Source organism: Miscanthus floridulus, chromosome 13, assembly GCF_019320115.1.
Source record: "Miscanthus floridulus cultivar M001 chromosome 13, ASM1932011v1, whole genome shotgun sequence".
Taxonomy (NCBI): Eukaryota; Viridiplantae; Streptophyta; class Magnoliopsida; order Poales; family Poaceae; genus Miscanthus; species Miscanthus floridulus.
In genome coordinates, this window is record NC_089592.1 from 55,884,665 (window position 1) to 55,912,454 (window position 27,790).

The 27,790-nt window shown below is 50.7% G+C and overlaps 2 protein-coding genes across 4 annotated transcripts; one reads left to right on the forward strand and one right to left on the reverse strand.

Moving 5' to 3' along the window:
• Positions 1-27,790, forward strand: LOC136501761 (BRCT domain-containing protein At4g02110-like). Of its 3 annotated transcripts, XM_066497299.1 has the most exons (10): positions 1-281; positions 391-524; positions 1,240-1,432; positions 2,248-2,382; positions 2,912-3,520; positions 3,931-4,107; positions 4,198-4,697; positions 26,436-26,594; positions 26,862-27,001; positions 27,761-27,790. In XM_066497299.1, the coding sequence occupies exons 1-7, from the start codon at positions 144-146 to the stop codon at positions 4,369-4,371; spliced, it is 1,560 nt and encodes a 519-aa protein (XP_066353396.1). In that variant the 5' UTR covers positions 1-143; the 3' UTR covers positions 4,372-4,697; positions 26,436-26,594; positions 26,862-27,001; positions 27,761-27,790. The 3 variants fall into 3 exon arrangements, with proteins under 3 accessions (XP_066353396.1, XP_066353394.1, XP_066353397.1); XM_066497297.1 differs by lacking the exon at positions 27,761-27,790 and having other exon boundaries at positions 26,862-27,082; XM_066497300.1 differs by lacking the exons at positions 26,436-26,594; positions 27,761-27,790 and having other exon boundaries at positions 26,862-27,082.
• Positions 18,241-18,762, reverse strand: LOC136499850 (uncharacterized). The gene has a single exon (XM_066495359.1). It carries the CDS (start codon positions 18,760-18,762, stop codon positions 18,241-18,243), a length of 522 nt encoding a protein of 173 aa, XP_066351456.1.

The window sequence follows — 27,790 nt, forward strand, 5'->3', positions numbered from 1 at the left end:
GTGAAAGGGGGTTTTCAAAGCCTCGAGAAACTTCTTGCTTCCCCCCTCCTGTAGCGCCTCCGCCGCCATCCGCCTCCGTTCGCCGTCCCCCGCTTGCCCCGGTAGTGGTTTTCGTCCTTCTGGTTCACTCCCCAGCGGATTCCATGCCGATCGACGGGATGGGATCCGTGGTCGCGACGGTGAGCGGCTACCACGGCGACGAGCGGCACAGGCTCGTGAACCTCATCGCGGAGACCGGCGCCAGCTACGTAGGATCCATGAGCAGGTCCATCACCCACCTGGTAAGCCACTACGCATCGCATCGCCTGCTGGCTGGGCATCGATTTTTAGTTGGGTGATTTGATTCCACGCGATGAGAAATTGGATCTGGTGCGCGCTACTTGCGGGCAGGTGTGCTGGAGGCTCGAGGGGAAGAAGTACGACATCGCGAGGAAGCTGGGGACTCGCGTCGTGAGCCACCGGTGGTTCATGGAGTGTCTCAGGGAGGGGAGGCGCCTCCCAGAGGACCCCTACTTGATGGTAAGGTAGGGGCGATTTTTCTTCAACTGTTTTGAAATTGTGATATGATTAGACAAGTACTCTGTTGCTGTTTCACCTGGGCGAATCCATTGGACAAAATGTGAAACTGGAAAGAGCAATTATGTTTCCACAGATGTGCTGCCTTGATAGAACGAAATTGCTGTGGACAGTTGTAATCCATCTCACGTTTTGTTCTTAGATTTGTGTCAACATATTGACAGTATTTCTCAAATTTTCCCTGTTCGCTTGAACTTATCAGCCATGATACAGTGTTTTTCTCCTACAACGAATCAGCTTCAGCTGGCTTATGAGCCACAGAAACCATCAGCCGAACAAAGTATGTTTCCTTTGGACTAATAGTTTTTTTGAGGTCAACGACGGGGGATCAAACAGATCCCCACCTGATTTTCATTCCACTGATCCCAGCGAGGCCGGTGGGTGGAAGGGGCTAGGCCCCCCAAATTACAGTTCAGAGTTACAATTCAAGAGTGAGGAAGGGGCGTTCACATATCAAGGGCGGTACTCCATGTTTCAGCCATGGCCGCGTTCCTTTTCGGGAGTTGGCAGCTCCATGAACGCCCGGCTTCCTTGCAGGCGCTTTGGACTAATAGTTGCGAAGAGCAGGGACAGTCCCCGTAAATACAAGTCACAGATACCATCTTATTCTGTAAAATTGTTGGCTACTTTCTTAGAAAACCTTCATTTCTGCCTGGTATACAGTGGTGAAGAAGCAGGGCTAGTCCCAGAGCTGCCTGCTCGTTCCCGTACACAAAGCAAGAAAAATGCCATCACGGAGGACAGGGTTTTCCAAGAGTTACCTGATGATTTCTGGGACACTCCTCCAGCCAGAGCCAGCTATAAAGTTAAGCTTGATGATTCTGATTCTGATTTTGAGTCTGCCCTACTAAAAGAAGTAAGAATCATAACCTTCATTTCATTTGTTTTCCTGCATGCAGACCCATGATGTTGTATTGTCTAATCCAATGTGCAATTCATTATGTTTCTTATATCTCCATTCTACTGCTTTAATGCTATGTCTAGCATATGTGTAATATTGCCCAATCATGGTTAATGGTTCAGCTAGACTCTGTTGCATTAGAAATGATTCTGCAGGTATATCAGGGTGACAGTTATTGTGCATTAGAATATGACCTTCCATCTATGCATAAAACATGGCTGCTGGCTGGTAGAGCCGATAAGTCTGATTATATCTAATAATTGGTAATTTATCAGCCAATAATTCAAATTTATGGATGAAATTTGACTGAAAATGGGGAAAATATGAGTTTGACCATTTGTTTTTCAATTTAAGTCTGATATATTGGTATGCATAGTTTATAGGACCTCGTGACATATTGCTGAGACACTGATAGAATTAACGCTACACATATCTAAGCTTAATATAAAGATATGTAGCTCTCTTGCGTCTGATAAAAATATCTAGGCTTCGATTTGAATTGTCAAACATTTACGTTATATGTACCCCTCTTACATACCTTAGGCCTGAACATAAAGTTTGTTTCCCAAAAGATCTCAAAAGTGCACTGGACCTGTATTTATTCTTCATTTTAAAATTTTGTCATTTTTAATACTTTTTTACCCTATCATAGTTCACGTAGCAGTTGATAATCAAATGTGTGTTTCAGCGTGAACTTACTTTTCCAAAAATAACTATGTGTATTGCACTATCTGTTTTCTGATGGAGCTTGGTTGACCTGTTGACTTCAGAATTCTGTTATTGATGGGTATTCTAAGAAAAATCATCCATCAGATGTTAAGAAAAGAAGAAAGCGTATGAAGCATGCCAATACATCAACGGACAGAGGTGTCTTAAATCTGCAGGACAATGTGTCAAGTGTCATGGTAATATTTATATGCAAGTTCATATTTACCAATCCCTTCTTTTGTTGAACTATATATAGCCTAGAAACTTTATGTGTCCTGCTTACTCCTGAAATATCTTAATTTGTTTATGAATGTTAGTATTTTCCGACCCTGAATCCTGATCAAGCACCCTTCAAAAGGTTCTTGGTGCTCGATTTTTGTTTAACAATTATATTTGATAAACAAACAACGCTGTTGCTGGTAGCTTAATCACATCAAGAAAAGGGTTCAGTACCTTCTGTACAGCTGCTTAAGGATTCGATGCACTGCCCCTTTATGGTGATAAATATTATTTTATTTATGGAGGTGACATTAATTATTGTTTCTGTGTCGTCCATGTTGGAGATTACAAAAACATTGTTGCAACTACCACATCTCATGTAGCTTACACCTGTTTAGGTAATATAGGTTTCGATGAATAAATGTGCACAGGTTGCTTCTTTTTTAACTTTTACTTGTCATCACATTTTTATTTGCAATCATATGGACATATCAAATGACAATGCAGGCAAGACAGTGCCTTCATGTGTCAAGTCATACAACGTCCCAGAGCACATTGAAGCAGAAGGGAAACTTGTCACGCTTTCTTCACAATGAAGTTCCAATCAGGATGGGAGAAAGGAATGATCTTACTGAAAACTTTGAAAATGATAGTTTGTCTGACAGCTTCAGTGAACCTCAAACTTCAGATACTCTGTGTATAGAAGCTCAAAGAAAATTTACTAAGACAAGTGCACCATCATCATCACTTCGACAAAGTACTCTGGATTCTCTATATGAATTTGGTGAAACTAGTAGGCATGAACCAGCAGGAAGAAAAGAACTAGACAATGTTGAATTAAGGGAGACTTCAAGAAGCTTACTTCCATTTGATTTGTCAGGAGGACAGGAACCAGCTTTCTGTACTCAGGAGCAAGTAGATAAATGTAGCCTTGGCACTCTAGCTGATGATGAAATGGGATATGATAACAAACCCATGGAAAAACCATCTAATTTAGAAAGGCAACCTGAATTATCATGTGTCATATGCTGGACAGAATTTTCTTCCACAAGGGGCATCTTACCATGTGGACACAGATTCTGTTACTCATGCATTCAAGGATGGGCAGATTGTCTGGTATGTATCAGTTTGATTCTTGTTTCTTAACCTTTGTATATATTATATTCTTCATTCATGTACTCAATGTTTTGGAAATATATCTGTTTCCCTAGTAGAACCCACTTGCCTTCTTGAACCTGGTTTGGTTCAGACTAAGACAGTTGAGAATGTACTAATGCAGATTCAAGATAGCTTTATGCCATAAATGAAAGAAATGATACCAGCTCATAACCTGTAGAGTAGGAAACATTGGTACAAAATCAATAAGAAAGAAACACAATTAATACATTCCATCCAATTAATGGCAAGTCTTTTGCCAAAGGGATTAGCAATAGCCTCACTTTGCTATAGTTTATTACGTTTTTTTTCCATCACCATTAATGTTCAACAAGAAATGGTCATTCTTAGAGCTGCATCCTACTTTTCAGGCTTCTAGTGGTAAAGTCTCAACATGTCCCCTTTGCAAAGCCAGTTTCACATGGATCAGTAAGGTGGACGAGGCAGGCACCTCAGATCAGAAGATATACTCGCAGACCATTCCTTGTGAAGCTTCTACTGGTGTTTTTGTGCTCGGCAATGAAGGCTATGATTTCTCTCGATCAACGGTGAGATCTTTTTGTTCCATGTATTCTTGCTTTTTAAATCAATTGGACCTGCAATGCTTACCCCTCCTGTAAATTGAATCTATTGTCTAGGCTGGGCAAGGAGCATGCTATCAGTGCCACTTCCGTGAGCCTGAGGAGCTTCTTCTAAGCTGTCAAGTCTGCAGATCACAGTGGGTACACTCGTACTGCCTTGATCCTCCACAGAACCCTTGGACATGCATGCACTGCAGAGATCCGTGGATGCTGTTTCACCGGTATCGTTAGCTCCAATTAGGATACTCATGTCAAATTTTACCAGAGGCCCGATTGAGATTGTTGAAGGAAATTACTGTATATCAGAAGGCATGAATGCCATATCGGCTTGTCTCACTGAAGAACCAGTAAGTTTGAAATGTAATTGCCAAGTTCCATTTGATGTCTATATTCTAGCATTGATTGCTGAGGGTGGATGCGAGCTTATTGAACTCCAAACAGTAACTTCTTTGCACAAAGAACTGGAACCTAGTGTCAAATGTAACCTCCCAAAAATGGTGTCCATACTCCATATTGATTACTCCCACAAATATGATCTATCAATTCCTTCTATACAGGTAAACCTTCCTTCCTATTGATACTCACAATTATATCCATATCTTAATCTATATTTAATATAGGTCACTTTATATTTTAGAAAAAATGCTTTAACCTAGCTTGTTGGGTTTCCATTTTTGTTTGTTAAAAATGACTTCTGACGCATATTCATATCTGTATTTGGGAAACGAATTTGAATGTATCCATATTGGTATGTATCGTACAATATTTGTCAACTGAAAAAAAAATCATAGAAGGTGTTTGGTTGGGAAATGTAAATGGAACTGCAAACGTAATCAGAAAGTGCTGTAGTCAAGGGAGCGTTGGATTGGATCCCGCAAAAATTGGGTGTAATGGGATTTGTACTGAACTGTAATCAGAATACATTACAGAACATTGAACCAAAAGCCATCTTAGTAGTACCACATATTCACATTTAGCTGAATACGAATATCAAGTAATATGGATATATATGTTATAGATTTCAGTGCCACCCCTAGATGGAGTGCTCGTATATATGCCACGTGGATAAGAACTAAAATGGTGACAGCTGACAGCCCAACAAACTAGTCTATTTCACAGCCTATGCAACACGCAAATACCAAAATACGGAACTGGTGGAGAGATTGCCCATGTTTGATCTTACGGTACTTGTCAGTGCGAAAAGTGACCAACAAGTAAATATTCGTAGTTTTGCCGTGCGTTGTGATCAGATGTGGCCTAACACTCAATGACACATGATTTATACTGTTTCAGGCAACGTGCTCTACGTCCAGTTTCAGTCGGTCGGTGACTTTATTACTGAGCTCAGGTGCTCAAAGTTTGCTGTAGGGTTATAAACGAGTAGGAATAAGAAGGGAGTGTTAAAGGTCCGGTCGGACTATGAATCGAAGGACCGAGAGTGACAGGAGCTCTAATGTGCGCTAAGTATTGAAGCGTATACTCTGTGTAACTTTAGAGTTCTAGAGCTGTGGAGCTGTTCGAATGCACAAATTGTCTAGAGCTAGCTAGAGAGAGTCTGAATGACCGTCCCTGTTGGGAGAGAGCGCATCACCTTTTATAGGTGAAGGGGATGGCCTTACAAGTTTAGAGATAAAGAGAGAGAGAGAGGGGGTGTACGTGTGCTACCTAGTCTTTTTGCTCACGCCATTGGGTATGAGATGATTATCGGCGCTGATCCAGGTGTTGGGAGCGGTCGAGGGGTCGGGCGCGACGGAGCGTGAACCCAGGTGTCGGGCGTGGCCGAGGGGTCGGGCGCAACAGAGCGTGGTCCCAGGTGTCGGGCGCCGACACAGGCGTCGGGTGCGATGGAGCGCGGACCCAGGTGTCGGGCGCGGCTGAGGGGTCGGTCTAGTTTCGTGCGTCACCCCATCTGCGGTTTTCGCAACCAAAGTGGTTGAGTTAACGTCGCTTGCCTCGACGGCTCGAGTGACGCGCTCGGTGAGCTCACTAACGGGTACGTCCAAGTAGAATCCGGATCCGTTGTTCGTAACGGGGTCGACATATCCCTCATGTGGCATTCCACTGCTCCTTAACCCGCCTCCCGGCAGATGCCCGAGCCGTTTCGAAGACCGACTCAGGTGGTCCGCTGGCCTCCCCTCGATGGAGATTCTGTGGGCATGGCTCGAGGTTAGGATCGAACGAGAGGGTCGAGATGACCCTGTCTGCTCCTGAGCAGATTGGGTGAGGGCCGCTGGGGCTCATCTGTGTTTTCTCCCGTGGCTTTGTTTGACGCGAGGCGGCCTCGAGCCCTTCGTGGGCCAGCCTTCGAACCCCGGTCGATCGTCGTTCATATGGAATGAGGCGACTACCGCTTTGTCACGCAACACGAAGCGTTGTGATGCAACAATTGCATATGTAATGCTTGGATGTATGTGATGAATGTATGAATGCGTGTATGAAAATGGATGAATGAATGATCATGCACCAGGAAACAAAAAAGGGGTTATTGGTATAGTTACCTTGATGGCTCGAGTGACGGGTTCGGGGAGCTCTTTATCGGATATGTCCGAATGGAACCCAGGCCCGTCGTTTGTGACGGAGTCGACATAGCCTGCATGGGCATCCCACTGCTCCTTACCTGTCCCTCGACAGCCGCCCGAGCCGTTCGATCGACTCGGGTGACCCGTTGGTCTCTCCTCGACGGAGATCCTGTTGGTGGGCCCTTCCAAACCTTGCCTAGGAAGGCGGAGGGTTGTTTGCGTGTAGTTGCGCCTTGTTTCCTACGCCCAGGTTGTGGTAGTGGTGGGCCTTGCCTAGGCCATGTCCCATTAACCAGGTGATGTTTCGTTGGGCAGGGCACGTCCCATCAGCTAGGACGCGTCCCATCGCACGCCTCCCCGTATTAAATAGGGGGAAGGGAGAGGGTTTTCCTCCCATTCCTTCGCCTTTCTCTAACTGCTGCCTCTTCTCCTTCTTACTTTTCGCCAGGCCCGTTCATGTGCCGCGTCAGTTTCTATGAGAGAGGATAAAGTGAGGGAGAGGAGAACTTATAGATCCGTTCGTGAATCCGAGGCGTGATGTCGAACTGGAGGCCATCCAACATGGATGAGGAGGTGCTGGCTGCCTTTGCTGAGAAGGGGCTGCTCCCGTTGAAGGAGGTGGTGCATTGGAGGGCTCCTGCGCCGGGAGAAGTTGTTCCGCAACCCCAGGCCGACGAGGTCATCTCCTTCCTCGATTTCCACGAGCGCGGGATTGGGTACCCCGCGCACTGGTTCTTGCGCGGGCTCCTCAACGAGTGGGGCCTAGAGCTATAACACCTTAACCCAACTAGGGTGCTGCACATTACCGGCTTCATCACCGTTTGCGTGGCCTTCCTTGGGATGGAGCCACACGTGGACCTCTTTCGGCGGATCTTCAGCGGGAGAGGCCTGTCCGAGGGGAAGCTACCTAGAACCACGCTGGTTGGGGGTTTTGCTCTGCAGAAGAAGCCGAAGTCGTCGACCCCCTACCCTACGTACTCCCCTTGTGACTCCAATCGGGGGTGGCACGGTGAGTGGTTCTATATCAGGAACCCAGTGGAGGCGCCATTCCTGTCGTTCATCGGAAGAAGGCTGGAGAGGAGGGAAAGCTGATCGTGGGGTCCTGCCGGTCGGCAGAACAAGTTGGAAGTTATCAAGGCGGAGCTTCAGAAGCTAGTACAACATGACCTCGATGGGTTGCGAGTCTTCCATACCTTCTTCTACCGTCGGGTCGCCCCGTTGGCAGAAAGAACGTGGCCGGTGTGGGAATACATCGGCCCGATGGATCCTGATCGCGCGTCGCCAGAGGAGTTGCCAAAGGACGAAGTTTGGAGTCGACTTGATCAGCTGCTGTAGCTGAGGGATAAAGACTCCCTCAAAGGGAAGCCCGAACCTCTCCACGTTTTAAAGCTGTCCAATCTGGTATGCTTCCCTCTTCTTTTCCCGTGACCTTTTCCTTCTTGCTCTTCTTGTTTTGACTGATTTTGAGTTGCCCATTTCGTAGGGACTTGCGGGTTATAAATCCCGACCGCACCTTCCGAGGGGGCCGGAGGGTGCAGCTTGGCAAGCTGCCTAGAAGGAGGCGGCACTTGCCAAGAAGAAGAGAGCTGAGAAGGCCCGAAGGAGATTCGAAAGGAGAAGGAAATCAGCCGGCGTGTCCCGGGGGGGGGGGGGAGGGGCGAGAGCCGGAGCGACGTGGAGGCAGAGCTCGAGTCGAAGGAGCCCACGGAGAAGGGTGGCGATGCAAGTGCCTCCGAGGACAAAGGAGACAGGGCACTGTCGTGACCTTGGTGGAGCGCCATGAGCCTACGATCGCATCTATCGGTGGCGGACGTGATATAGAGATGCGCAGTGCCATCCCTGAGTCAAGGAAGCACGCTGTGAGCGAAGACATCGCTATCGAACGAGAGGCGAAGCGGGTGCGGTCACCGCATCCTTTGGAGGCGTCGTTGGCTCCGCACCCCCTGCTTTGAGTGTGGCGGAGCATGTCGGCCGGTCGGAGGAACATGTTCGTTCCCCTGCATCTTCGAGGTCGACGCGTGTGCGCGATCCCCAACGAAGGGATGTTCCGCCAGTGGCTCCGGTGGTTCCGCCACAAGTTGGCGGTCGTGGCCATTCGCGGGCTGACCGGGGACTGGCCGGGTCGGCTCCTCCCTTGGTTGATACGAGGGGGTGCGGGTCGCGACCCGCTAGCAGTCCTTGTCTGGTTGGCCCGCCATCAGCGGGTCGGGGCTTTAGGACTCTGCCGCTTACGTCTAGGTAGGTAATCCTACTCCCTCCTGTTCTCATAATAGAGTTTTTTGAGTGTGACTATCCCGCGCTTGTTTGACAGCAGCCAGGGGCTGATGGGACTGGGAATCTCCCCGCCTCCCGTGGAGGAGTGGAGACCCAGCCCATAGCGGGTCACGACGAGCGGCGGAGGAAGCAGGTTGGCGTCGGCGTGACCTTCCTTACTGGGGGTTGTGTCTTCTCGGCCAGTTGCGAGCACGGCGACAGCGGTGGCGGCGATCCCCATGGTGATGGCGGAGGTTGGGTCGAAGGTGATCCTCGCGATCCCTCCCTCAACAGCTGCGGAGGAGGAGAGGAGGGAAACCAGGCTCCCTGCCTCGCCCGGCGGTGGAGCGCACAGTTCGCCCTCCTGGTCAGAGCTGGAGGGGTCAGGAGAAGTGGCCAGGCCGGAGGTAGAACATCTGCCGATGAGTCGTGGAGTCCAGGCGGTGGACATCCCTTGCTCTGGCGAGGCAGGCACTAGGGTGGAGCCGCCAGCCATCCCATCACCGCGAGAGTTGGTGATGATCTGGTCATCGCATGACACTATGATGGCTGGATTTCCAGCGGGTCAGGGGCGAACCGCGAGCTGGTGTGGCCTTGCCCTGGCGAGCCGAGAAAGGCCTGGTTCGTCCTTTGCGACGAGGAGGAAGTGAGGCTCTGGCACTTGCTCGAGGAGAGAGGACTATCGATGGAGTGCGATCTCGCCCATTGTGGGGGTATGCCCCCCGGTATCCACAAGACAAGACATGGGCCATACCATCAGAGGTGGCCCAGCCCACAAGATCAAGGCGTGCACGACATTGGTCGACGTGCACCGCAAGATATTGTATAGTACCAAATAGAATACTTTCCTTGTAACCCTACCCCTCCAGAGTATATAAGGAGAGGTAGGGGTCCCCTAGTGGATATTGAATCTGATATGCATCTCAATGCAATACATCAGAACACAAGATGTAGGTATCACGTCATACTGATGACCGAACCTATCTAAATCTTATGTCTTGGTGATTGTATTACCATCTTGCTCATGATCTCGCTCACCTCTACGACAAATCTACCATCGTGGGATACCCCTCGGTGGATTGCCGAGCATCTTTTGTCGACAGTTGGCGCGCCAGGTAGGGGATTGCGTGCTGTTTTTTTGTCGAACAAGATGGCTTTTTCCGCAGGCTCTTCGTCCCTCCCGTAGCTCAGCTAGATCTTCACGGTCGGATCCCTCTCGTGGGTCATCAACGCTGAAGGAGTCGGAGAGCTCATCGAGCCGGTGTAGATCAGCGCTGCGCCGATCACCCCAACACCTGCGACTGTAGATCCGATCTCGGAACCACCTCCGAGGTCGCCTTCATCAACAACTCGCTGCTCGCTTCCTCGCTACCAGAGGAGGTAGATCAACAACAACGATCTGATCGCATCCATCGACCATGTCAGTCTGAAGCTCGTCGATTGCCCCTCCATCGCCGAATCGGCTCTGGACACTCTGGTTTAGCGCCGACCACCCTCCAATCCTGATCTATTGGAGGCTGCTCGAGAAACTCCAGGGGTTACGGCCCTACCCTTCGGGTTCACCAATGCCGCCGTTGCTTACCAACATGCCCTGAGGGGTAGATTCGCCGACCAGGTTGGAGACGTCCATCCTCTCGTCGACCAGATAACGCCATACGCCGCCTGCTGCCACGTCGACCAGACGTTCTGTCTAAAGCTAAGTCACGCTTTAATATTTTTCTAAATATTCTCCAATCTTCATTAATTGCCATGATGTTTCTTCGACCTGTTTTCTCCATGTTTGCTCTTCAAACGATTTTCCGAACCCCCAAACAGTCCTGTTGATGCCCGGACGCTCAGAGACAGCCCTGTCTTTGGCTCCTCCCTACACGTGCATGAGCGTTTGCCCTCTGCGTTATGGGTGGTCGACAACGGCTCCTTAGTGATGCCTGTTCCTCCTACACGTGCACGGGCTCCGCGCTCCGCGTTATGGTTAACAGGCTAGCTAGGGCTGGAGACTCAGCTACACACTAACTATTCGGGCGGTTTATATTAAATACATCTTCACACCAACTGATGGCTGAGCTAGATATGTTGTTTCATCGCCATTGCTGATTTTTCTCCGTAGTTCATATATTTGTACATCATGTACTACCCGTTCTACATATTTGTATTGTAGGATCATCGGACCACCTGGTGCTTGGGCTTCTCCACCGATCAAATGGTCGGACCGCTAGGTCCATAGACTTCGTCGCTGACCAGTTGATCGGACTGTTCGCCGGTCGCTTCTACTCAATGCTCACTTCGCCGCCGACCTGTTGACCAGACTGTTCGTCGCTCGTGCTTCATCGCCAGCTACGTCGGTTACTCCTCGGCCCTCGAATTCTTCGTGCTCGAGGACTAAGTGGGAACACTTCACCCCACTTCACCTTGCGGACATCGCCAGCTATGCCGGGGACTCCTCGGTGCTTGGACGTCGCCAGCGGCGCTAAGGACTCCTCGATGCTCGGACATCGCCGCCTACACCGAGGACTCCTCGGTGCTCGGACATCGCTGCCTACGCTGGGGACTCCTCGGTGCTCGGATGTCGCCAGCGGCGCCGAGGACTCCTCGGTGCTCGGACATCGCCGCCTACGTCGGAGACTCCTCGGTGCTCCGACATCGCCAGCTATGTCGGGGACTCCTCGGTGCTCGGACATCGCCGCCTACGCCGGGGACTCCTTGGTGCTCGGACATTGCCGCCTATGTCGGGGACTCCTCGGTGCTCGAACATCGCTGCCTACGCCGGAGACTCCTCGGTGCTCCGACATCGTCGCCTACGCCGGGGACTCCTCGGTGCTCCGACATCGCTAGCTACGTCGGGGACTCCTCGATGCTCGGACGTCGCCAGTGAAGGGTCGAGATGGCGACTAGAGGGGGGGTGAATAGTCTTTTCTAAAACTTAATCACGTCGGCTAACCGATACAAGTGCGGAATTAAAACTATCGGTCTAGCCAAGACTATACCCCACTATATGTGTTCACTAGCACCTTGCAAAGATAACAATTATGCAACAAAGGTGCCGGGCTAGTTAGAGCTCTCCTAAACAATTCTAGGAGCAAGGTTACACAAACCTATGCCACTAGTACTTTAAACAACAAGGGAGCTCCTACACATGCTAGTAAGCAAAAGCACAAAGCTAACTAAGCTCACTAGCAATGCTCAATAACAAGGCAACCAATGCCTAATTAGAGAGCGCAAATACTTAGTTACACAAACTAAGCAATGTGACTAACAAGGTTACTAAAACCAAATTAGCCACGCAAGGGAGCTACTTCTATGCTACACAAGCAAGAAGGTAATTAGCAAGCTACACAAGCTATCTAATTACAAGAGCAACTACACAAGCTTAATATGTATAAAAGTAATTGCAAGCTTGTGTAATGGGGATGCAAACCAACAGGAAGAACAAGGTTGACACGATGATTTTTCTCCCAAGGTTCACGTGTTTGCCAACACGCTAGTCCCCGTTGTGTCGACCGCTCACTTGGTGGTTTGGCGGCTAATTAGCATCACCCGCTAAGCCCGCACGTCGGGCGCCGCAAGAACCTACCCCTTGAGTGAGGGTAGCTCAATGACACGCTTTACTAGAGTTGCTCTTCGTGGCTCCCGCGGGGCGAGCACAATGCCCCTCACAAGCACTTCTCCGGAGCACCGCACAAGCTTCTTGCGCGCTTTGACGGAGACCACCACCAAGCCGTCTAGGAGGTGGCAACCTCCAAGAGTAACAAGCACCACCGGCTTGCAACTCGATCACCTAGTGCCACTCGATGCAACCTCACGATGCAATCGCACTAGAATCGCTCACTCACACAATCGAATGATCACTATCAAGTATGTGTGTGATGGAGGGCTCCCAAGCACTCACAAGCATGGACACTAAGTCCCTTGAGGTGCTCCACACCAGCCATGGCCGAAGGCCACTTCTATTTATAGCCCCAGGGGCTAAACTAGCCGTTACCCCTTCACTGGGCAACGGTCGGGCCGACCGGATGCTCCGGTCGTGTTGACCGGACGCTGGACCTCAGCGTCCGGTCGCCCACAGACGACCACGTGTCCCGGTTCCAACGGTCACTTGACCTGACTGGACGCAGCAGCACTCAACTGACCGGACGCTGGATCCTCAGCGTTCGGTTGTTTCCAGTAAGCTCCCGAGCATGACCGGACGTGTCCGGTCGAACACGATCGGACGCAGCCAGCGTCCGGTCACTCTCCAGCTACTGCGTCACCATACGTCAGCGCGACCGGACGCAGCCTGCCAGCGTCCGGTGCATTCAGATCCAGCGTCCGGTCAGTTTACCGATGCCAACATCTTCTCCATTCTCTTCACCCTTGCTCAAGTGTGCTAACCACCAAGAACTTGCATCCGGCGCAATAGAAAATAGGCATTCCATTTTCCCGAAAGGACCCAAACCCATCTCACCCCTGCAAACACCATCTCCTTTGTAAATGTGCCAACACCACCAAGTGTACACCAACATGTGTATGTGTGTTAGCATTTTCACAATCATTTCCCAAAGGATGTTAGCCACTCAACTTGCCACGCCACTCGATCCTAGCGACAATACAAAGTTAGATCACTCGAGTGGCACTAGATGACCGATATGCAAACAAGTTTGCCCCTCTTGATAGTACGGCCATCTATCCTAAACCCGGTCATAAACTTCTCTACACACCTATGACCGGTGAAATGAAATGCCCTAGGTTATACCTTTGCCTTGCGCATTCCATTCCATCTCCTTCAATGTCGATGCAACACATGCACCAACACGATCAACAATGATATGATCCACTTCATATCATCACATGATCATATTGGTTCATCGATCTCGACTCTACTTGCTCTTCACCGTTGCCATCGTCCATCGGCGCCAAGTCTTGCTCAAGCTTCACCGCCACGCGGTCCATCACTCCAAAGCCTTTGACTTGCCCTTCACGCTTGCAATCGGTCCATCAAGCCAAGTCTTGTCTTGATCTTCTCTACCTTGATCACATGACTCAATGTCATGTCTCATGTGCATTTAAGCTCCTTCATCATCACATGTGTGAGCTTTGCAACATCTCCAAGCCATTTTCACCTTCATGGCATATGTTGCTCACACACATGTACCTGTGGACTAATCACCTGTGTATCTTACATAAACACAATTAGTCCACCTAGGTTGTCACTCAATTACCAAAACCAACAAGGACCTTTCAGCCAGCTACGCCGAGGACTCCACGACGCTCGGACATCGCTCTTGGTGGTCGGATCTTGCTATGTCTCATCGGTGTGCTATCAAGCTGCTCCATGCTATTCGGATCAGGGTGCTATTCTTGGGCAGCACATCTGGGGTCTTGATATGCGCATGTCGGATGACGTCAGCAAAGCTTTCAGACTTCTTTTTCTTTGACCCTGCTACAAGATTTATTCTTCATCTTCCAGCAGGCTTGGGGACTAAGTAGGCACACTTCAGCTTACGGTGAATGTGCGCTTTTCAATTCAGGGCTTCGCCTGTGGACTAGTTGCCTGCTCGACCGGTCTTCTATCTTTCTTCTACTTTCTGACCCTAGCACCACGTGACTATGTCACCTACTGTCAGGCTCAGGGACTAGCTGTGGGGGTATGCCCCTCGGTATCCACAAGACAAGACATGGGCCACACCATCAGAGGTGGCCTAGCCAACAAGATCAAGGCGTGCATGGCACTAGTCGACGTGCACTGCAAGATATTGTATAGTACCAAATATGATACTTTCCTTATAACCCTACCCCTCTAGAGTATATAAGGAGAGGTAGGGGTCCCCTAGTGGATATTGAATCTGATATACATCTCAATGGAATACATCAGAACATAGGATGTAGGTATTACGTCATATTGACGACCGAACCTGTCTAAATCTTATGTCTTGGTGCTTGTATTACCATCTCGCTCCTGATCTCGCTCACCTCTATGACAAATCTACCATCGTGGGATACCCCTTGGTGGACTACCAAGCATCTTTTGTCGACACCCATACCAATGTGAGGCTCAAGGAGGCTCTGGAGAGGGTTGAGGTCGTCCATCAGGCCGTGATAGTCGACCTGCCACATGTCATAGAGGTAAGTTCTCTACGTTTTGGTGTTGTCCTTGATTCCTTGGCCTTTCAATGGTTGTCTTAGCATGTCTGCTTCTTGCTTCACATGATTTAGAGGCGATGTCGATTCGTAAGTCTTGATTTCTTCGGGAGGAGCACGGTTGGATGGGGCAGGAAGCAACAATGTCGCGGTGGGTCGATGAGCTCAGGCACCAGCTGGAGTCCACCCGCTGTGAGTCCCAAGACCATGCGGCCGAGGTGACGTGAGCACGGGCGGCAGAACAACACGCAGTCGAATGGACGACTGCTGCCGAGCGGGAATTCGACGCAGCGAAGGTCCACTTGGCGGAGACCAAGGCAACACTTTAGAAGTCCTTGGAGGTTCTAGAGGCGGAGCAAAAGGCCTGGTCGGATGCTGAACAAGAAGTGGTCGCGCTCCGAGGGTAGGTGCTCAGGGCAGATGAGTCGAACGCTCAACTGCTCGAGAAAGTGACCTGGCAAGAGGAAGGACTCTCCATCCTTAAAAGCGCCCGCCTTGGTATGTATCTGTTCTGCCATGTTTGGTGCCTTGGTTTTTCCTTTCCTTTGCTTCTGAACTTGTCGTCTTCTTCTAGAACTGGGTGCAAAAATTGGCTCTCTGGGGCAGGAGCTAGAGACGGCCAAAACGGTGGTTGGTCAGGGCACGGAGGCGCTAGCCCGATCCCTTGAGGAGCGATGCGCTCTCAAGGGTGAGCTCGACCAGATTCGCAACGTCGCTCAGGTGGTCGTCTCTGAGGTATTTGTGTCAGGACCGAGCACCAGTACGCCTGCCGTCCAGCTGGCGATGGTCCCAAACGAAGTTTGGGTGCTCATCTCCGACGACATGTTCTACGAGACGTCGAGGGTGCTAAACTTAGTGGTGACCCATCACCCCGATCTGGACTTTGCCGCCATCTGCAGAGGGTACGTCGATGGGTGGAGCGCAGATGAAATCCATGCGCTAGGGGAGAGCTTCGTGCCATATACTCAGATGGTTGCCGAGTAAGTCTCCATGTAGTGGGTGATGGAGGCTCGCCATTCGAGTGTGGTTGAAGACGTGCACCGGCAAGACGTCGTCCAGGCTGCGGAAGGAGTGGAGACCAGGTCAAAAGCGAGCGTTGTCCCAGCTTTGACCGAGCCGAACGTCGTTCCTGACCGGGAGCGAGCTGCCTTCATCCTCGTCGGCTATCCCGTCAACCGATGCCGCCGGGGGGCCATAGTAGAGTTTAGAGTAGAAATAGTCAGTACATGTAAAAGACAAGTTCATGGGGGAGCCCCCGTGTGAATAGTTTTACATTCGTGAATATTTCAATTTCATTTTGTGATGGAATCACTCGTAAGGGGAAACTTGTCCCATCCGCCCTTTGTTTTTACCCTAGCATAGCTTTGTTTTTTGTCCTTTCTTTTTCACACCTGTCTATTGACCCATAGGCTACAACCTTAATAACTCGGGCATGGCCCGCGAGGCTCAGCTGCTCATAATCGTAGGTCATGGCGGGGTGTGATCGATTGGGAGTTTAAAATAGAAGTTATGTAGGGTAATCAAAAGGAATGAAATGCCCTTTCGTTTGGGCGAAAAAGTAATACTATATGATAGTAAAAAAGGAGGGTGGTATCGCACCCCCATGGAGCCCCTGAGCGACCCAGGCCGAGAGTGCTCGGGCTGGGGTGTTGTAGGAGCAAACATTGAATGGAAGGAAAATGTAAGATCGAGCTTTAGGGGAAGAAACGACGTAACTGTTCGATGTTCCATGTGTTGGTGAGAACGTTGTCGTCATCGTCTTTCAGCCGGTAGGCGCCCGATCGGATCACCTCGGTCACCGTGTAGGGTCCTTCCCACAGTGGAGAGAGTTTGTGTTTCTCTTTGGTTGACTGGGTTCTCCGGAGCACGAGATCACCGACCTTGAGGATCCTCCCCCTAATTTTTCTTTCATGATACCTGCGGAGAGTTTGCTAGTAGTGAGCGGAGCAGATAACGGTCGTCTCACGAGCCTCTTCGAGCAGGTCGATCGCATCCTGCTGAGCCTCCGCGGCTTGGTTTGGGTTGAAAGCCTTCACTCTTGGGGCACCGTGATCGAGGTTGGAGGGCAACACTGCTTCAGCTCCGTAGGCCAGGAAGAAAGGCATGAACCCCGTGGATTGGTTCGGGGTCGTTCTCAGGCTCCAGAGAATCGTTAGGACCTCTGCGACCCATCGCTCGACATACTTATTGAGTCGGTCGAAGATGCGAGGCTTGAGTCCTTGGAGGACCATGCCATTGGCCCTCTCGACCTGACCGTTAGTACGCGGATGTCTGTCCGAGGTCCAATCAATCCTAATGCCGTATCCATCACAGAAGTACAGGAACTTCTTCTCGGTGAAGTTTGTTCCGTGGTTGGTGATGATACAGTTTGGAACACCAAACCGATTGATGATGTCGAGGAAGAATTTGACTGCCTCCTTCGAGCGGATGTTGGTGATGGGCTTCGCCTCTATCCACTTGGTAAACTTGTCCATGGCTACAAGCAGGTGAGTGAAGCTGCCCGGGGCCTTTTTGAGGGGTCCGACCATGTCGAGGCCCCAAACCGTGAATGGCCAGGTGATGGGGATGGTTTGAAGCTCCTGTGCTGGCAAATGAGTTTGCCGAGCGTAGAACTGGCATCCCTCACACCTACGGACGACCTCCTCTATATCTCGTAGTGCGGTGGGCCAGTAAAAACCTTGGTGGAAAGCTTTTCCAACCAACGACCTTGGGGCCACGTGGTGTCCACAGATTCTGGCATGGACTTCGAGGAGAAGCTATTTCCCTTGGCCGATCGGGATGCACCTCATGAGTACTCCCGACGGGCTTCGCTTGTAAAGTTCATCATTAATGGCGACAAACTGTCTTGGACACATCGAGCGATTCATCGCGCTTCAGTCCTTTCCGGTGGGAAAACCTCCTCGAGGAGGTAGGCGAGCAGTGGTGCTCTCCAGTCGACCAGGATTGAGTGCCATTATGGCGATGTCGGCGGGCGATGTTGCCATAAAGGCGCCTTGGTCGGAGCCCCCGGGTGCCAGATTGGTGTCGGAGTGGGTCTAGATCAAATCTCGTAGAATGAAGGTAGACGGCTCGTGGAGGTCGTTGATGAAGACCCCATGTGGAGACGGAACCTGCCTGACAGCTAATTTTGTGACAAAATCGACGGGATCATTGTCCTTTCGGGGACATCATGCATTTCGATCCCTTGGAACTTGTCCTCGAGCTTGTGCACCTCCTAGCAATATGTTGCCATCAGAGGGCTCTTGCAAGAAGACTCCTTCATGACTTGGTCGATGACCAACTCTGAGTCGCCATGGACATACAGCCTCGTGGCACTGAGCTCGACGGTGATGCGGAGTCCGTTGATGAGGGCCTCGTACTCTGTAGCATTGTTTGAGGCCAAAAAATGAAGACGAATCGCGTAGCGGAGCCAGCTCCCATCCGGGAAGATCAGAACCACTCCAGCCCTCAAGCCGGGCGCCATGACCGACCCGTCGAAGTACATCGTCCAGTACTCGTGGGTGACGTCTGGGATTAGGTGCTGGACTTCTGTCCATTCGGTGATGAAGTCGGCGAGAGCCTGAGATTTAACAACAGTGCAGGGGATATACCTGATGTCGTGGCCCATGAGCTCGAGAGCCCACTTGGAGATCCGACCCGCGGCATTGCGGTTGCGAACGATGTCTCCGAGCGGGAATGAGGTGTCGACCATAACTTTGTGGTCAGTGTAGTAGTGTAGGAGATTTCGGGTCGCCATCAGCACAGCGTACAGAAAGCTTCTGCACCTGGGGGTATCGAGCCTTGGCGTCGGTACGTCCCTCATCGATGAAGTACACCGCTCATTGAACCTTTAGGGGGCGTCCCGGCTCCTCCCTTTCTACGACGAGGGCAACGCTCACAACGTGGCTGTTTGCCATGATGTAGAGGAGGGGTTCTCCCCGTTCAGGAGCGACGAGGATTGGGGCCGACGTCAGTGATGCTTTGAGTCTCTCCAAGGCCTGGTGTGCCTCCTCAGTCCAGACGAATGCGTCTGTCTTCCTGAGAAGTTTATAGAGAGGCATCCCCCGCTCGTTTAGTTGGGAGATGAACCGGCTCAGGGTGGCCAAACAGCCGGTGAGCCTTTGTACGCCCTTGGTGTTGCGTATAGGGCCCATGTTGGAGATGGCCATGATTTTTCGGGGTTGGCTTCGATGCCGCATTTGGACACAACGTATCCGAGCAGCTTCACCTTCAGAACCCCGAAAACACATTTTTCAAGATTCAATTTGACGCTGAACTTTCGGAGGTTCATGAATGTTGTGGCCAAGTTTGCGATTAGGTCGCTAGCTTGAGCCATTTTTACCACTATGTCATCTACATAGACGGCGATTGTTGGTTTTGGCCGCTCGACTTCGGCAGTCTAGTCGGGTGAGTCGATCTGGTCGGCGAAGCATCGCTGCATGCACCGTTGATAGGTGGCGCCAACGTTCTTTAGACCAAAAGGCATGGTTACGTAGCAGTACGAACCATACGGGGTGATGAATGAAGTCGCGACCTGGTCAGACTCTTTCATCGCAATCTGGTGGTAGCCAGAGTAGGCATCTAGAAATGAGAGGATTTCACATTTTGAGGTGGAGTCGATTATCTAGTCTATGCGTGGCAAAGGAAAATGGTCCTTTGGACATGACTTGTTGAGGCCAGTATAATCAACACACATTCTCCATTTCCCAGTGTTCTTTTTAACAAGAACAGGATTGGCTAGCCAGTCGAAGTGGTATACCTCTTTGATAAATCCGGCTGCTAGGAGTTTGGTGATCTCCTTGCCTATGGCCCTACGCCTCTCATCATCAAAGCGGCGTAGGCGTGGTCGGTGACCTCCCATGGTATGCCCGACATGTTAGAAGGTTTCCACACGAAGACATCGCGATTGGCACGTAGAAAGTCGGTGAGCTCGCTCTCCTATTTGGTCGGGAGCTTGGTCTCGATCCGCACTGTCTTGGTCGGGTCGGTGGGGTTGATCCCCACCACCTTGGTTTCCTCCGTCGTGTGGAAGGCACTCGAGGAGATCGGCTCATTGCGGTCTAGGACTGCTGGAGTTGATGAATTCCCGAGTTTTGGGAGCTTGGTGGAGTTGATGACGGTTGTGGTAAGCTCGTAATGCTCATGGTCGCACATGTAGGTGTGCGAAAAGGTGCTACCCACGGTGATGATGCCGTTTGGTCCCGACATCTTCAACTTGAGGTAGGTGTAGTTGGGGATGGCCATGAACTTGGCGTTGCATGGCCGCCCTAAGATGGCGTGGTAGGACCCCAGAAAGTCCACCACCTCGAAGGTGAGGACCTCCGAGCGAAAGTTGGCTCGGTCGCCAAACGTGATGAGTAGGTCGATCTGCCCGAGCGGGTACACCTGCGTCCCTGGGATCACGCCGTGGAAGGGATAGCTTACTGGATGGAGTTTCGACTAGGGGATGCGCATGGCGTCGAGGGTGTTGACGTAGAGAATGTTGAGGCCGCTGCTTTCGTCCATCAGCACCTTGGTGAGGCGCTTCTTGCGGATGATGGGGTCGATGACGAGCGGGTAGCGACTCGGTCGGGCGAGGTGGGAAGGATGGTCTCTCCGATCAAAAGTAATCGGAGAGTTCGACCAGCTAAGGAAAGAGGGGATGGCCGTCTCGACGACTCATGCCTCTCTATAGCGCACCTTGTGCTGGCGCTCGGAGTGGATGTCATCGGATCCCCCAAAGATCATGAGGCATTCCTCGGGGTCGAGGAAGCCGTCATCATCCTTGCTCGCCGCGCCTCCTTTCTTGGCTGCCTCCTTGTCTTTCTCTTCCTTCGGCTTGCCCACAGAAAGCGCTTGAGGAGCTCGTAGTTCTTGTAGAGGTGCTTGACGAGGTAGGCATGGTTGGTGTATGGACTCTCCATGAGCTTGTCGAAGTGGTCAGACTAGCCCTGCTGGGGTGCCTTGCCTGCATGATCGGCTACAACGACCAAGGCTGGGTTGGCCGGTCGGTGCTGATCCTTCTTGTTCTTCTTGCCCCTTTGTGTGGAGGGGCCTTCACCCTGGTCCTCGCACTTGGCCTTGCCCCTATCCCAGCAGCTGCTAAAGATCGCTTTGAATGCGTCCTCGCCGGAGGAGTGGTTCATGGCGACGTCGAGCAGGTCACGGGTGGTATGGGGCTTTAGACAACCGAGCTTGTGGATCAAGGACTCACAAGTTGTCCCAGAGAGGAACGCGCTGATGACGTCTGCATCAACGACATTAGGAAGGGAGTTGCACCGCTTTGAGAACCTATGGATGTAATCCCATAGGGGCTCATTGGGCTTATGCTAGCAGCTCTTGAGGTCCAAGAAATTCCTAGGACAGACATATGTCCCCTGGAAATTTTCGACGAAGACCCTCTTGAGATCTGCCTAGCCGCGGATGCTGTCAGGCGGGAGGAATTCGAGCCTTGCTCAAACATGCTCCCCCATGCAGATGGGGAGATACTAAATGATGAAGTGGTCATCATTCACTCCTATGGCTCAGTAGGCGAGCCGGAAATCTTTGAGCCATATACCGGGGTTCGTCTCCTCGGTGTATCTGGCGATGTTGGTGGGTGGTCGGAAGCGTTGTGGGATCGGCGCTCTCTAGATGCGATGACCAAAGGTCCGTGGTCCTGAGCCATCTGGGCTGGGACTTCGGTCATCTGGTTGGCGACCATGCCTAGAGTGCGTGTCCCCGCACTTCTCGATGGACAGGCCGGGGCCTGTATCACCTGCTCTCGCTGCCATTCGATAGGCGTCATCATCATGCCGGGCATGGCGTCGATTGTTGATGACGCTACGAGCATCACGGTTTGGCCTGAGATTTTCACACATAGGTGGTCGGTGTGGAGCAGGCGTCGGGTCGGGTAGCGGTGTTGCCACGGAATCCTGGCCCACCTCGGCAACAACAGTGGTGAGTGGACGGAGCGATTCGACTAGTGCGCCCTAGTCCACCGGTTGGACAAGAGGTCATGAGCTAGTATCGCGACGCAGAGCTCTCCGCCTGTTGAACGGCGGTGGTCTCCACCAGCGTCCGGAGGTTCCGATGGATTGCCTGTTCCTGTGGGTCGGCCGGCTTGGGGAGGCCGCGCAGAAGCATCGCCGCAGCAGCGATGTTCTGGCCAGCGTGAGTGAACTGAGGGGGGTCATTCCCTTCGTCTAGGATGTTGCGCTGGATCTGACGGGCATGACCCTGAGCGCCGCTCGTCGGGTTATGCGCGCGTGGCGCAGCGTGCTGCGTCGAGTGTGCCAGCGCAGGTGGCGGCTGGCTCTATCGCCTCTGTCGTAACTCCTCGTTGTGCCTCTGCTCACGTGCGAGGGCCTCCACACGAGGGTCTAGAGGGGTGTGAGTCTACAAGGACTCCGCTACCACCAGTGGCTGTCCCGGAGCATCCGCCAAAGCGTACTCCCGGGATGGAGGGTGGCTTGGTGCCGCGACGTTGTCGATGCTAGAGTCGTCGCTTTTGACCTCGTCATCCATGAGGTCATGAAAGGAGGCGGGAGCGTAGCCTGCCATCCGCATGAATTCGGATGTGAGAGGGGGCAGCGTCAGCATCCTTCGGAGCCCCCATGCGTACGTGTCCGCAGTGGACACGAGGCCGTAGGGGAACCGGTCGCATGGCGGTTGCGGTGGGGATAACGGGGTCCCTCCGTAGAGTCGATGAAAGGTATTAAATAACGAGTAAAGAACAATATGTATGTTACTCACAATGGGGTTTGAGCCTAGCGTGGGCGTGAAGCAAAGTGCAGGTTTCTCATCGTTGAGGTCGTCGAGCGGCACGGGGCCAGCGGAGGGCGCTCCTCCTCCAGTGGGCGCTGGGACAGGTGTCTCCTCGCAGAGGCGGAGTACGCCGAGAAGGTCGGCGATGAAGTCCAGACTTCTGAAGAGGAAGGTCTAGAGCGGCTCGAAGACGGGCGGAACCCACATCCAACAGGTGAGAGCGTGGGAACTTCAGCGAGCCGAAGCGGATCGTATCGCTTGAGCCCACCATGTCGAAGATGGTGGAAAAGTGGGTCATCGATGACCAAAAGCGTGAACGCACGACGTCCTCCCCACGGACGACGTCAACTGCCGGTGCGAAAAGTGACCAACAAGTAAATATTTGTAGTTTCATCGTGTGTTGTGATCGGATGTGGCCTAGCACTCAATGACACAGGATTTATACTGGTTCAGGCAACGTGCCCTACATCTAGTTTCAGTCGGTCGGTGACTTTATTCCTAAGCCCAGGTGCTCAAAGTTTGCTGTGGGGTTACAAACGAGTAGGAAGAAGAAGGGGGTGTTAAAGGTCTGGTTGGACTCTGAACCGAAGGGCCGAGAGTGACAGGAGTTCTAATGTGCGCTAAGTATTGGAGCGTATGCTCTGTGTAGCTTTAGAGTTCTAGAGCTGTGGAGCTGTTCGAATGCACAGATTGTCTAGAGCTAGCTAGAGAGAGTCTGAATGACTGTCCCTATTGGGAGAGAGCGCATCCCCTTTTATAGGTGAAGGGAATGGCCTTACAAGTTTAGAGAGGAAGAGAGAGAGGGTGTATGTGTGCTACCTAGTCTTGTTCCTTACGCCATTGGGTACGAGATGATTATCAGCGCCCACAATATTGATCATGCCTAGATGCGTCTAGCAGGTTTTACCGTGTTTGCCTGGTATGGTAAATGTCGGCGCCTACAATACTGTAAGGTAAATGTCGGCGCCCACAGCACTGTTTGGGTTATGACACGCCTGGAAGGTTACATAGTACCCGTCTGGCACGTCCTGGCGGTACTTGCCCTGCTGGTGTGTAGGGTATGGCATGGTACGGTGCTCGGTATTGCGGTTGACTTTGAGCGCCTTACCTTATCTGCTCTGCCTGATTCATGGGTCTTCACCGGGCGGACGTCCCCGGTTGGTTGTTCCTAGTCGGCTCCGACCGTGTCGATCGAAGAAGGATTACGAGCGGAGGTCCGGCGTTTCCCCGATCGGAAAAGGAGGCTGGAGTCAGACAGTGTCCCCACCTTGGCCAAGCCTTTCGGTCGGAGATCGGATCCTTCTCTCGGCCGGTCGTTAGGTAACTGGGCTGGCCCAGGAGACGTGCGTTGTCGCTATGCCATCTGCTGGGCCGAGTTTTTGCTAGAAAGGGGATCTGTTGGGGACCTCGGGTTTATGAACCCGACAGTACTACTAGGCAGGAGCTACGTACATAACTAATCACGTCAGACAACAATCCGGCTCTGCATTGCGCATTTGGAGTAGCGTGATGCAACATGCATGCGCTAGCTAAATTGCATCCATTCCAACCTAATCGGGACTCTTCACGCATCTCTTTTTTCATCCCGTCGGAAAAGGAAAATGGCAAGATGCAGAAGGATGTACATATATGCGTGCTGATTTTATGCCCATTTACGGCCCTGTTTGCTGGTCTGAAACTTGGCTAAAACTGACTGAAAACACTGTTTTGACTGAATTGTTGTGAGAGAAAAACACTGTTCCGACTGAAAAAACAAACCGAACAAGCCGAATATGGGTAAGCCGAACAGGGCCTACGATTCTTGGGTGTGAAGGTTAGCTTTACAGATTATATGAAAGTTTTCCAGTTGTAATGATCGATAGGGCTTTTGCAAACCCGTACTGTAAGGCCTAAAGGGAAGGGGGATACTGTGGACACCAGAAATGAGCTTCCTTTTAATCTTGTGTAACATTTCGTAAAGTGTCACCTAGAAAATGGCAAGATGTGTGAATATATTTATCCAATTCACCATACTCGAGCTGTGCACACACGAAAATGAGTGTATCCATATGATATGTGAAGATTTAGGTATCTGGTTTTGAGTATATCCTCTAATTTTTTTAATATATGACACTTGAATGAAGCCATATTATAAAACCTAGGGGCTTTATATCCTAAGGTGGTGGAGGGTTGTATTGCCACTTTTCGATATTAATTGTCTAAGATGCCCTTAGGTCGTCCTGCAGTGTTACAATGATGCCCCAAAAAATTATAGGACCCACTTTAATTTTTGGCATCGTGCTTGTAACGTCGCGGTGGTGAGCATCACTTCGGGATCCGCGCGGGACCAACCAGCTATACGTTAAAAATAGGAAAAAATCACATCATGTGATGTCTAACTCCATGCTTCCTGTCACATGCATGCTCCAGCCGCAAGGAAATTTCTTCTTATCAAAGCAGGGAGCTTTGGCTGCTCCTCAGTTCATCCACGTCGCCCAAATTACTTTCAGCCGTTGGATTCTTCGATCGACAGTCCTCGTTGCTCCCACCGGCGTCTACAGTTCCCTCCTTGGAATATCTGCTACTACTGTGTCCACTGCCTCTCGAAACCTCCCTGGCGTACCGTTAGAAGAAAGAACCGAACCCCGTCTCCCTTCACCTCTCCGCGACGCTCGCCGCTCCCCACGTGCGGTGCGGCTCAGGCGACGGCGTGGGACGGCATCGGTGGTTGCCGGGCCTCCACGCGGTGGCGGCCTCCCTCCTCCTCCACCACCACCCCCACGCCGCTTCCTCATCGCGACGTAAGGCAGTGGGTCGTGCGACCTAGGGTTTCGCCCCTCCGTCGCCGGTCGTCCCCACAGCCGTGCGGCCAGCCAGCGGAGCCATTGACACGCCGGAGGGCTCCGGCGGCAGAGGAGCCTCCGTGCTGGCCGTCGATGACGACGGAGAGGTCACGTCAGCAACCTTGCTGGTGGATCTAGAGCGGCCGCCCACGGGGCCCATCTCGGCGGCGGATCTGAAGCTGGAGCACGGCGTCCAGCTCGCGCAGGCAACAGAGACGGTGGATCTGCGGCCTTGCAGCCGGATCCGGCAAGGTAGGAAAGGAGATAAAGGGGATTTTTTTGCTCAGCCCCCTTCCCGCGCTGCCTGAATTTGCTCAGCCCTAAAATAGAACCTTGTCCTATTTACATGGATAGTGATCTCTGTTACTTTCACATGTCTAAATTCAATCCTAGACTGATCCTATTGTGTGCGTTTAATTATATGCCGCCACCAATAGGAGGTGTTTCCAAAGCCTGTGCTTTTAGCGCCACCTTCTCATATAAGAGCTGGTGCCGGCCTGAACTTCTTGTGTGTTCATATGTGGATCATGTGCTGCATAGCTGAGTTCTATCTCTCATAGGTGTGTTCATATGTGGATCATGTGATTTTATGAAAAGATAAGTGGTAGATCAACTCGCCAGATAACATTGCAGCACCATCAAGAATTACCTCTATATTTTTTTTGGAGTACCACTAAGCTAATATTAGTTGCTATGCCGTTTGTATGTATATAAGTTGCAGCAGCAATGTAGTGCCTCATGGTTTGCTTTACTTTCTAATAATAGCTTCTAAAAAACGTTCAGCTTAGCGATATAGGCTTATGCCTTGCTGCATATGGTGCCTTTTAGCGAAGTGATCACCTTATCAATTTATCCCTACATCTTACTTGCCGATATTTTACAGGAAATAACTGCTTCTTTGTACGCCTAATCTGGCTGGCCAGCGTTAGATGCAACCAAAAAAAGATGTTTGACTCAATATAGATCCATGATGAGAGTCCTTGCTATAGGCTCATGTCATTTGCAGTGATTGTGTGTTCACGCTGGTTGAGTCATTATCAAGGTACACTTTATCAAGCTATATTCTTTCCTCGTGGCAGGGTGGCCCGTACTGAGCCGGATCCGTAATGCTTCCTGATCTTTGGTCTGTGCCTTGATAATGACAAAGTGTACCTTGATAGTGATCACATGATCATTATAGTACAGTGATCCGGGCATTACGTATCATTACGAATATAGAGACCAAATGAAATGATCTGGTCTCTGTATTCTAATGTTTTCCCCAGCTCATTTCATCTTACTGATTTTTTACAACTGCATCTCTTCACAGGATCATTACTGTGTTGGTTGGGCTTCGTCAATTCAGCAGGATTAATCGCTCGCACCACTATTTTTTCCCTTTGATAACCCAGTCAATACCTTCTACTTTTAGGTGCTTCTTGGATTAATCTCCTCACCCTCTTCTTCAAGGTACATCAGGTTGCTCCTCTCATTTAAGCTGATTTCTCCCATGTAAGTTGTTTCTGCCATAAATGCAATTGACAGCTGGCTAGTCACAAGGCCATGGTATGTTCATCCATTTTTTCCTTGTTCCTTTCTGGTATCTATTTATGGGATATGAATATGACCTTTTTTTGTATACCTTCCATTGATCAGTGATGTTTCAGAGGTTACATATCTTTCTATTACAACTACTATTTCTTAGCTTACAAAAAAAATGGCCTTCATATCATGTATGTGTTTGATTCTGATGATAGAACAAAGCCCGATGAAACTTAATAATTTGATTTGTTCATACACGGTTGGCCCCAAGCAGTGCCCCATTCAATGCATTTACGTTTTCCTGCCCATTCATACTGCATAATTATGATTATGATGTAATCTACTTTGCTGCACTAAACTCCCTCTGCTGCTACTCTTGCAGTCATGCTATCAAAATGTTTACATGTTCAGGTTAACTGCTTTTAGCAAAATATTCCTGCTCCAAAGACCCTCCTGATTGCAATTTTTCCCCTTTTGCTAGGTTACCTTTGTAGGGTTTTGTTACCACCTGGGTTCTAAGATTGTTTGTTTCTGCCATGCTTTATTTAATTTTCCATCTTGTGTCGCCTGAATGCTCCACAACATTATTGCGCATAGTTAAGGGATTTGCAATTTCTTTGTATCCTTGGTGTGATCGTATAGAGCAACTGCTGTGGCGTGATCACTCTACTACTCATTTGCTCACAGGTTCGGCTGAACACCCACCATTGTTGTTGA